This window comes from Hyperolius riggenbachi, chromosome 1 (assembly GCF_040937935.1).
Source record: "Hyperolius riggenbachi isolate aHypRig1 chromosome 1, aHypRig1.pri, whole genome shotgun sequence".
Lineage (NCBI taxonomy): Eukaryota > Metazoa > Chordata > Amphibia > Anura > Hyperoliidae > Hyperolius > Hyperolius riggenbachi.
In genome coordinates, this window is record NC_090646.1 from 597948140 (window position 1) to 597960470 (window position 12331).

The window sequence follows — 12331 nt, forward strand, 5'->3', positions numbered from 1 at the left end:
CACAGCCAGACAATGTTTACATAAATGTATCAAGTAAAGAATGTGTACACAAGATAAGATTATAAGCATTTCGGATGCAGGTTCTCCCTGCAGAAGAGTCAGCCCTGTGATGTAACCCTTTGAATGCTGTTTTACAAAAAAAAACAAAAAACATTGTGTTAGTATATTATATGCTGTAAATAATCTTTTAAAGCAAAGAAGAAATTCTGGGTTATATTCCGCTTTAAATTTTGGTCACGTGGAATCTAATGCCGGGAATGCCCGGCTCGATTTTGAGCCATTAAGATGTTTTGCCGCTCGAATCATCATTGAAGTAAATTTGAAAAAAGATAAGAAAAACGAGCGGAAGATAAGAGAGTCGAGTGGGCAAAACGATCGGGCTCAGAATCTAGCGCCAGAATCGACCCATGTATTCCCAGCATAAGAAATACCTGGATTCAAAAAGCCGAAAGTTGAGCCACTTTATTCATTAAACACTACTGAGAAGCATTAAAATACAGAATGCTGAGTGTACTGTACCTTGTACTCCAGGGGCGATTGAGTTTAAAACCTGAAATGTGGAACTAACATTTGAACAAATTCCAGTTGTATAGTGTAGACTTCCACACTTATATGCGTAGAGGGGTCCACAAGCCTTAAAAATAAAGAGAAAATGCCATGAAATTAATTCACATATAGCATGCTAATTAAAAATGCCATTTAAAGAGGAACTCCAGTGACAATAACATAATAAAAAAAGCTTCATTTTTACAATAATTATGTATAAATTATTTAGTCATTGTTTGCCCATTGTAAAATCTTTTCTCTCCCTGATTTACATTCTGACATTTATCACATGGTGACATTTTTACTGCTGGCAGGTGATGTCTGTGGAAGGAGATGCTGCTTGCTTTTTTGGCAGTTGGAAACAGCTGTAAACAGCAATTTCCCACAATGCAATGAGGTTCACAGACAGGAAACTGCCATGACCATGGTCCTGACATCACACTGTGGGAGGACTTTTACTACAATATCAATCATACAGCGCCCCTTGATGATCCGTTTGAGAAAAGGAAAAGAAAGGAAGTTTAATTCTTGGTTACAGTTCCTCTTTAAACATTCACATCAAATGTTGGTCCTGTTTTGCTTTTGGTGATGATGATATTAATCATACTAACAATAATGATAACATTATCACCATTATCGTCTGTGTATTTCCTGTTTTGTTTAGCATTGTGTACCATACTTTTGTATCGTCTGCTTCCTGTTTTACTGTGTTGCTCTGTAGTGCCTATTACAGAAGTAAAGTAAGAGAATTAGGGCACTGCCGTTTGTTATTATTTTTGTCATTTTTTTGTACATTATTTTCAAATCCCCAAAAGGACAGGCGCATCCCACAATGCAGTTCAGTTTCCCTGACTGTCTTGTGGGTGTTGGTAGACATGAATGGAAGCTTATCCCTGTCTACAGAAGAAAGAACTGTGCAAAAAAAAAAAAAAAAAGGGAACAGTTCTAGGATCAGAATAAGGATTCCCACTATAGGCAACATTTGAACTCTATCAATAACAACACTGGCCACATGCCATGTACCATTGCTAACATCGAAAACAGGGTTGCAGGTGCAGGCAATGGCCTCAATTCACTAAGATCATGCAGGAGATAATAAGGCAAGAGAAAACTTACCTCCACACAGTGAGAGGGTTATCTTATCTCTTCATTCCTTAAGTTACCGCCTCTGTAGTTGTTACCTCCTCTGTTAAAGAGAACCTGAAGTGGATTCTAAGAACACTAATTGCACACAGAGGCTGGGTCTGCATATGCTGCCCAGCCTCTGTTGCCATATCGATCCCCCCACAGCCCCCCCCCCTGCACTCTGCCCCCATAAATCATACGCCAAGCAGTTTGTCGCAGCTGGCTGTTTACCTCTGGATCTGTCAGTCTCTGCTGCTCCCCCGCCTCCTCCATAGCTCTGGTCCCCACCCGCGTCCCTTCCCTCCCCACTGATATGGAGGAGGCAGGGGCGCGGTGAGAGATCCAGAGGTAAACAGCTGGCTGCGACACGCTGCGTGTTGACAGCTCGGTGCATGATTTATGGGGGCAGAGCAGAGCGCAGGGGTGCCTGTGGGGGGATCGGTATAGCAACAGAGCCTGGGTATTATATGCAGACCAAGCCTCTGTGTGCAATTAGTGTTCTTAGAACCCACCTCGGGTTCTCTTTACGTTACCTCCTCTGTAGTTATTTTCACACACAGTTAATTAACAGCTTGTCTTTAACTTTCTGGGGTTATTTTAAGGATAGAAGAGTTAACTTTAAGAGACTCTGAAGCGAGTCTCAATTCACTTTTTTAACATGCAGCCATGTTAAGAACTATAACCCCTGCTAAAACGCCGCCATCCCGCGGCAAAACGAGGGGTTTATACCCTCCAACTCCCCCCTGCAAAATCCACAACTTTCTTGGTTGTGGATTTTGCTGCTCATGGAGGCAGAGCTTTCAGCTGCAGCTCTGCCTCCATGTGCATCAATCCCTGCGCAGAACTCCGCCTCTCCCCCGCCCCTCTCTAGCAGGGGTTATAGTTCTTAACATGGCTGCATGTTAAAAAAGTGAATTTAGACTCGCTTCAGAGTCTATTTAAAGACAGAAGTGTTAACTTTAGGTTTGCCTGAGGTAAAATGTTTCCTGAACACGACATGCCTCATCACTATGGTGATAACTCTAGAAACGTTATTACAGGACAGGAAATAAGCTTAGTGAATTGAGGCCAATGTCTATTTTCACACGGAGAAGAGAATGCACAGGTCAGACAATTTCTGCTGGGTTTGGCATCGGAGACATGGAGCCACATAAGCCAATAGACACTTTTATAGCTGTGTCAGCTCACCCCAGATGCCAAGCAGCTGTTCCCAGAGATGGATAAAGATGTAATGGGGTGCTTGACAAGGTAGTAAATTTGGGCCCCCCTTATGCCCCCTCGGGTGAGCTGAAATGGATATAGATCAAAGAAAGTGGCAGGCGGGCCCCTTGACACCCACTAGGCCCCAAGCACCTGCCTAAGTTGCCTTGTGGATGATCTTGCTCTGCCTGTCCCAGTAACCAGGGTCAACGCTTTTATAAGGATAAACTGGGCAATTTCCAAGAGTCCATGAGTTTTTTGGGTCCCCAAATCTCCCACCTTTCAGAGTCATTATAGCCGTGCGCACTGAAGGTAAAACAGAGTACACAGCAGAGTCTCATATCTTACCTGTCCGGCTGGCGATCTCCTCTTTCTTCCTTCCTAAGTGTGTCCTCCCGTCTCCATGGCTCACTGCAGCAGTATCTCTGTCCCCATGACCTGCCAGCATGGTACAGCAGTGCGTACATGCCTGGGAGGAACGGAGAAGAGATGGTGTTGGGGAGCCACAGGAGGCTGGCACGGAATGAAGAAAATGGATGAGGTTGTGGGATGCAAGCAGGTTAGATATGATGCTCTTCTCCGTGCATTGTTGGGGGTGGGGGCGGCATATAAAATTTCAATCTGAAATGGGAGGAGCAATAACGGCCATGACATACTGCTCTATGGGTAAAAGGGGGGAGCACAAAAACCACCAAATACCGGTATATGGGGAAGTGGAAGGTCAAGAGTCACCTAATACTGCTATCTGGGGGATGGAAGGGCCACATGCTCATTTTTGCCCAAGGCCCTATTTCACCTAAATTTGACCTTGAAGAACTGGAGTTTGACATCCCCTTATGGTGCCAGTTTATGCAGTGCAGGTAAAACGTCAGTAATTGTAGCCAACAACTCAGTTCAAGTCCAGAGGAATGTGTTCTCACTTCTCACTCCATGACTTACCATAAAACCACCTTTAGGATTTGTTACTAAAGTTGATCCCATGGTCATATTGTCTTTTACTTCGGTAACATCGGGAATGGTTGTATTTCCTAAAAGAAGTAGCTACATTAAAACATCACAAAAGAAAACTTAAATTGTAGTATTTCTGTTATGATAAACAAGAACAAAGTACACATGAACTAAAGAGTGGTGCCTTAACCCACAACTATGAATGTCACAACTCTGACCAATGAAGAAAAGCATGCTCTACCGCTTAGAAAAATACCTACAGGGCCTGATACAATTAAAAAACACAGTGAAAGGACAATGGTTGGCATCATTGTCAACAGTACTGGGACCTCAGCCACTCTACCACTCCTTGTCAGACTAGCGCTGTTATAGGAACAAGAGCACCGGCAAGGACATCTTTACATCCAGTGCTCCTTAATAGACAATTGATTGGACCAGTGAGACCCCCCTACCTGAGGAGGATTTTCATTGGTCACGTCAAAGGACCAACTCCCCGCCCGGCGGCAGATTAAAAAATGCTTTACTGGTTCTCTTTATCATTCCGGCAGTAATAGTAACAGTGGCAGGAGCATCTCTGCTGGGATTTCTGGATGGTCTGTGCACTGACCAATAGAATTACAATGGAAGTATACAGATAAAAATTAAAAAGAAAATAGATGATAGTTTTTTTTTTTACATAGTTACATAGTTATTTTGGTTGAAAAAAGACATACGTCCATCGAGTTCAACCAGTATAAAGTACAACACCAGCCTGCTCCCTCACATATCCCTGTTGATCCAGAGGAAGGCGAAAAAACCCTTACAAGGCATGGTCCAATTAGCCCCTAAAGGGAAAAATTCCTTCCCGACTCCAGATGGCAATCAGATAAAATCCCTGGATCAACATCATTAGGCATTACCTAGTAATTGTAGCCATGGATGTCTTTCAACGCAAGGAAAGCATCTAAGCCCCCTTTAAATGCAGGTATAGAGTTTGCCATAACGACTTCCTGTGGCAATGCATTCCACATCTTAATCACTCTAACTGTAAAGAACCCTTTCCTAAATAAATGGCTAAAACGTTTTTCCTCCATGCGCAGATCATGTCCTCTAGTCCTTTTGAGAAGGCCTAGGGACAAAAAGCTCATCCGCCAAGGTATTATATTGCCCTCTGATGTATTTATACATGTTAATTAGATCCCCTCTAAGGCGTCTTTTCTCTAGACTAAATAAACCCAGTTTATCTAACCTTTCTCGATAAGTGAGACCTTCCATCCCATGCATCAATTTTGTTGCTCGTCTCTGCACCTGCTCTAAAACTGCAATATCTTTTTTGTAATGTGGTGCCCAGAACTGAATTCCATATTCCAGATGTGGCCTTACTAGAGAGTTAAACAGGGGCAATATTATGCTAGCATCTCGAGTTTTTATTTCCCTTTTAATGCATCCCAAAATTTTGTTAGCTTTAGCTGCAGCTGCTTGGCATTGAGTACGATTATTTAACTTGTTGTCAATGAGTACTCCTAAGTCCTTCTCCAAGTTTGATGTCCCCAACTGTATCCCATTTATTTTGTATGGTGCTAGACCATTAGTACGTCCAAAATGCATGACCTTACATTTGTCAACATTGAATTTCATCTGCCATGTATGTGCCCATATAGCCATCCTATCCAGATCCTGTTGCAATATGACACTATCTTCCTGAGAGTTGATGATTCTGCACAATTTTGTATCATCTGCAAAAATAGCAACATTGCTCACTACTGCATCTACTAGGTCATTAATAAATAAATTGAAGAGCACTGGACCCAGTACAGACCCCTGTGGGACCCCACTGCTAACAGTCTCCCATTTTGAGTACGATCCATTGACCACAACTCTTTGTTTTCTGTCCATTAGCCAGTTCCCTATCCATGAACACAGACTCTTCCCCAGTCCTTGCATCCTCAACTTTTGCACCAGACTTTTGTGGGGAACAGTGTCGAAGGCCTTTGCAAAGTCCAAGTATATCACATCTACAGCATTCCCAATATCCATATTAGCATTCACTACCTCATAAAAATCTCCTGCAAAACACGCCGTGTTTTCCCCTTTCTTTAATAAAGTTAAAGTTTTACATTTTATCACTTTCTTCTATACATGGTAGGGAGTCAAAAATAACCCCCTTTACCCACTTACCTGGGACTTGGGGATGGACACCACTATGCTCTTTAAAACTTCAACAAACTTTTTTCTGCAACCACTCATTAAAATAAATAAACTAAGTACATACTAAGTACATGTACAGTTACATGTTATTATAATTCTACCCAACAATCACTTTTCCATAGATGTGTTAACATTACAAACCAAACCATACTATTTCCATCTTTTTTTTAAATTACACATATACACATACTCTTTTCTTAATTTTATCCTTTTTGTTATTTCTACAAACAATAAATAAAGTTTGGTACTGTGTGTCCTGATTAGTTAAAATATTATTTATTCAGGTTGAATACAATTTGACAATCTATTACACACGATACAATTCTTGGTCTGAATTTTGCAGCTTTTCAAAAAAGCTGCAAAATTTTGCATTTCAAATAAAACTGAAAATTTGATCAGATTTCTTGCATTTTTTTGTTCAATTGATTGTTTTCATCGAATTGCAGTAAAGTCAAACAGAAAAACTGTAACATACATGTCCAGTAACACAGCTTGAAAACTGCTGCATCAATGCATAGCCCCATTTCTCCTTGCATTCAAATTTCATGTACATTTATGCAGCTTAACCACTTCAATATCGCTCCACGCCAATAGGCGTGGACGTGGCGGCAGCCCCAGGACTGCCTAACACGCGTGTTTTGCAGGAGATCGCGTGCGTGCATCTCCACTTAATTGATGGAGCTCCGCTCCGCCATCAGTCTCCCAGCGGTGATTGCCGCTAGGAGACTTTTGGACTCTATTTACTCAATTGGACGCCATCTATTTACACTTTACAGCGTTGCGACCTATGGCAGCGCTGTCCCCTCTAGAGACACAGGAGTGATCATCCCCTCTAGAGACACGAGTGATCATCCCCTCTAGAGACACAGGAGTGATCGGCTGATGCCTATGACAGCTGATCATTAGAGTTGGGCCGAACCTCCGATTTTAGGTTCGCGAACCCTGTTTGCGAACTTCCGCGAAAGGTTCGGTTCGCGAAAAAGTTCGCGAACCGCCATAGACTTCAATGGGGAGGCGAACTTTCAAAGTTTTAAAAAATTCTATCAACTGGAAAAATGATAGAAAACATGTTTCAAAAGCTCTAATACCTGGAGCCACACCTAATTGAGTGAAATACACATCACTGCTGGAGGACCCAGCCACCCTCCCTCCTCCAAGCAAGGTCCTTTATACCATTTGCCTACCTACACTAATTAGTTATGGGACAGCTGCTACACTCTCTGCTAGGGAGATTTTAATACCTCCCACCTCCCCTTCTCCCCTATTCCCTCCTACCGGAGGGAGGAGGGTCTCTTCTGCCAGGGAATTATACTATTTTAAAAACCAGTATACATCATACCATAGCTGGTACATCATACCATAGCTGGGAATACATACATGAGTATACATCATACCATAGCTGGGAATCGAACCCAGATCTCACTGTGTGGTGGACACGTCACCCTAAGCACTGTACCACTACAGAAGTAAGTGAAACTAGCCTAAAATTTAACATTTATGCTCAATGCAATAGAACCATTAGGTTGCTTAAAGGAGAACTGTAGTGAGAGGTATATGGAGGCTGCCATATTGATTTCCTTTTAAGCTATACCAGTTGCCTGGCAGCCCTGCTGATCTATTTGGCTGCAGTAGTGTGAATCACACCAGAAACAAGCATGCAGCTAATCTTGTCAGATCTTACAAAAATATCAAACACCAGATCATACCATAGCTGGGAATCAAACCCAGATCTCACTGTGTGGTGGGCACGTCACCCTAAGCACTGTACCACTACAGAAGTAAGTGAAGCTAGCCTAAAATTTAACATTTATGCTCAATGCAATAGAACCATTAGGTTGCTTAAAGGAGAACTGTAGTGAGAGGTATATGGAGGCTGCCATATTGATTTCCTTTTAAGCTATACCAGTTGCCTGGCAGCCCTGCTGATCTATTTGGCTGCAGTAGTGTGAATCACACCAGAAACAAGCATGCAGCTAATCTTGTCAGATCTTACAAGAATGTCAAACACCAGATCATACCATAGCTGGGAATCGAACCTAGATCTCACTGTGTGGTGAGCACGTCACCCTAAGCGCTGTACCGCTACAGAAGTAAGTGAAGCTAGCCTAAAATTTAACATTTATGCTCAATGCAATAGAACCATTAGGTTGCTTAAAGGAGAACTGTAGTGAGAGGTATATGGAGGCTGCCATATTGATTTCCTTTTAAGCTATACCAGTTGCCTGGCAGCCCTGCTGATCTATTTGGCTGCAGTAGTGTGAATCACACCAGAAACAAGCATGCAGCTAATCTTGTCAGATCTTACAAAAATATCAAACACCAGATCATACCATAGCTGGGAATCAAACCCAGATCTCACTGTGTGGTGGGCACGTCACCCTAAGCACTGTACCACTACAGAAGTAAGTGAAGCTAGCCTAAAATTTAACATTTATGCTCAATGCAATAGAACCATTAGGTTGCTTAAAGGAGAACTGTAGTGAGAGGTATATGGAGGCTGCCATATTGATTTCCTTTTAAGCTATACCAGTTGCCTGGCAGCCCTGCTGATCTATTTGGCTGCAGTAGTGTGAATCACACCAGAAACAAGCATGCAGCTAATCTTGTCAGATCTTACAAAAATATCAAACACCAGATCATACCATAGCTGGGAATCAAACCCAGATCTCACTGTGTGGTGGGCACGTCACCCTAAGCACTGTACCACTACAGAAGTAAGTGAAGCTAGCCTAAAATTTAACATTTATGCTCAATGCAATAGAACCATTAGGTTGCTTAAAGGAGAACTGTAGTGAGAGGTATATGGAGGCTGCCATATTGATTTCCTTTTAAGCTATACCAGTTGCCTGGCAGCCCTGCTGATCTATTTGGCTGCAGTAGTGTGAATCACACCAGAAACAAGCATGCAGCTAATCTTGTCAGATCTTACAAGAATGTCAAACACCAGATCATACCATAGCTGGGAATCGAACCTAGATCTCACTGTGTGGTGAGCACGTCACCCTAAGCGCTGTACCGCTACAGAAGTAAGTGAAGCTAGCCTAAAATTTAACATTTATGCTCAATGCAATAGAACCATTAGGTTGCTTAAAGGAGAACTGTAGTGAGAGGTATATGGAGGCTGCCATATTGATTTCCTTTTAAGCTATACCAGTTGCCTGGCAGCCCTGCTGATCTATTTGGCTGCAGTAGTGTGAATCACACCAGAAACAAGCATGCAGCTAATTTTTCCTTTTAAAATAATACCAGTTGCCTGAATTGCCTGCTGATCCTGTGTCTCTAATACTTTTAGCCACAGCCCCTGAACAAGCATGCAGATCAGGTGCTCTGACTGAAGTCAGACTGGATTAGCTGCATGCTTGTTTCAGGGTGTGATTCAGCCACTATTGCAGTCACAAAGATCAGCTGGACTGCCAGGCAACTGGTATTGTTTACAGGAAACAGCCATATCACTCTCAGTTAAGGTTCCCTTTAAAGGAGAACTGTAGTGAAAGGTATATGGAGGCTACCATATTGATTTCCTTTTAAGCAATACCAGTTACCTGGCTATCCTGCAGATCCTCTGCCTCCAATACTTTTAGCCCTAGACCCTGAACAAGCATGCAGCAGATCTGGTGTTTGACATTTTTGTAAGATCTGACAAGATTACCTGTATGCTTGTTTCTGGTGTGATTCACACTACTGCAGCCAAATAGATCAGCAGGGCTGCCAGGCAACTGGTATAGCTTAAAAGGAAATCAATATGGCAGCCTCCATATACCTCTCACTGCAGTTCTCCTTTAAGCAACCTAATGGTTCTATTGCATTGAGCATAAATGTTAAATTTTAGGCTAGCTTCACTTACTTCTGTAGTGGTACAGTGCTTAGGGTGATGTGTCCACCACACAGTGAGATCTGGGTTCAATTCCCAGCTATGGTATGATGTATACTCATGTATGTATTCCCAGCTATGGTATGATGTACCAGCTATGGTATGATGTATACTGGTTTTTAAAATAGTATAATTCCCTGGCAGAAGAGACCCTCCTCCCTCCGGGAGGAGGAAATAGGCAGAAGGGTGGGAGGAGGGAGGAATTAAAATCTCCCTAGCAGAGTGTGTAGCAGCTGTCCAATAATTAATTAGAGTAGGCAGACAACTGAGTCAAATGGTATAAAGGACCTAGCTTGAAGGGAGGGTGGACGGGTTCTCTAACACTGAAAGCAGTGTGTTTGACAATAACATGTCTGCTGACAGTGAAATGGAGGCTAAAAATTTTGCTCAATACAGCATTATGGGGCGAATCGAACTTCCGCAAAAGTTCGCCTGATGCAGGCAAACGCGAACCCCCAAAGTTCGCCTGGAACCGTTCGCAGGCGAACCGTTCGGCCCAACTCTACTGATCATGGTGATTGGCTGGCGGGGTTTCAATAAAAAAAAAAATAGTACAATTTGTTCAAAAAGAAAGCTCTGTTGGTGGGGAGAAAAAAAATGGGGGGGATCACTTATGTGCTGAGTTGTACAGCCCTGCAGCGAGGCATTAAAGCTGCAGTGGCCTAATTAGCTAAAAATGGCCTGGTCACTAGGGGGGTTTAAGCCCTTGGTCCTTAAGTGGTTAAAATTGGATCAATCAGAATAACTTCCTGCCAATGTTTATTGGTTTAATTTCAAGCTGCATAACGTTTGCATGAAATTTGAATGCAAGGTGAAATTATTTAAATCTCATTGATCATCCCTTGTTGCAATTGTAGCAGCATTTTGCATCAGTCACTAATTGTCTTTAACAGTTGTTTGCTATTCACAAAGTTGTTGTAGTTACAATATAAGCACATGTATTTTTCAATAATACGCAGGATCCGTCAATGCAGTTTTTTAGCTACTCAGCAGATCATTTGTAACAACTGAGCAATCATAAAATTCAAATAAAAATGATAATGTTGCTGTAAATGATCCTGGGAACAGGAAAATAACAAAAGTTGAATAAACTGCTCATGTGCTACAAGCGTCAGTTAATTACTTCCCTCCAGTTCTGGTTCAAATACAGAAACCACTGCAAGTCACACATTATAAATATAAACTATATTTCACTTACTTGGCAAGTTAATCTTTGTACATTCTGTCCTTCCATCTGCTGGGCATTTATATACATCTCCTGTTTTGCGAGATGGCTGCCCCTCCAAAGGAGAACCAATCAGCACCCTAAAAATTCATAGTAAAGGATTAAACACAATAAAAAAACAAAAAACGAAAGAAAGACATATTTAATAATATCAAATTCAACAATATTAAAAGTCCTGGTTGTTGGATGGTTTTCGTTTTCATGATCACTGGGCCTGCAGGCTCTGACCCCTGAGACTTTTTTATATTTTTCCTTGATTGACTCACAGTGATCATGGAGGAAATGGCGGCATGGAGCTCAGCTTTCATTAAACAGCTGAGTGGGAGCGCAAACGTGGTGAGACCACAAAGAGCTGGGCTATTTAAATGTAGATCCTGGCAGAGATAAGGGGCTGCAAACATGGCATAGATTGCAATAGCCAGGACAGTGTCTAGGTGAAATTGCTCCTATAGTGAGGGTGTAAAAAATTGCGTGCCCCTCACCCCCTTGGGCGCCTATTAGCCAGCTATAGGTGCTCCAGTATAGGTAAGCCGGCCATAGGTGCCCCAGTATAGGTAAGCCGGCCATAGATGCCCCAGTATAGGTAAGCCAGCCATAGGTTCCCCAGAAAAGGTTTGCTAGCCATAGGTTCCCCAGTATAGATTAGCCATCCATAGGTGCCCCAGTATAGGATAGCCAGCCATTGGTGCTCCAGTATAGATTAGCAAACCATAGGTGCTGCAGTATAGGTTAGCCAGCCATAGGTGCCCCAGTATAGATTAGCCAACCATAGATGTCCCAGTATAGAATAGCAAGCCATTGGTGCCCCAGTATAGATTAGCTAACCATAGGTGCTGCAGTATAGGTTAGCCAGCCATAGGTTCTCCAGTATAGCCCAGCTACAGGTGCTCCAGTATAGGTTAGCCAGCTATAGGTTCCCCAGTATAGGTTAGGCAACCGTAGGTGCCTCAGTATAGTTTAGCAAGCTACAGGTGCCCCAGTATAGTTTAGCTGGCTACAGGTTTCCCAGTTTAGGTTAGCCAGCCATAGGTGTCCCAGTATAGTTAGCCAGCTACATGTGCCCCAGTATAGGTAGCTAGCCATTGGTGCTGCAGTATAGGTTAGCCAGCCATAGGTGCTGCATTATAGGTTAGCCAGCCATAGGTGTCCCCCTCTGTAGGCTGTGGGAATACAAAGAAGGAAGGGCGAGAACCGGCACAATAGGGAGGGGGGCCAACTCTTCATTTCCT

General features: G+C 42.7%; 1 protein-coding gene across 1 annotated transcript in view; it reads right to left on the bottom strand.

Annotated features, from left to right (window-relative positions):
• Positions 1-12331, bottom strand: part of ITGA1 (integrin subunit alpha 1) — a 178344-nt gene that overhangs the window by 108545 nt on the left and 57468 nt on the right. Inside the window, exons 3-5 of the mRNA XM_068271771.1 lie at positions 11076-11182; positions 3811-3899; positions 520-634 (exon numbers count right to left, since the gene is read on the bottom strand). Of these exons, the coding sequence (XP_068127872.1) occupies positions 520-634; positions 3811-3899; positions 11076-11182 (311 nt within the window). The remainder of the gene's footprint in view (positions 1-519; positions 635-3810; positions 3900-11075; positions 11183-12331) is intronic.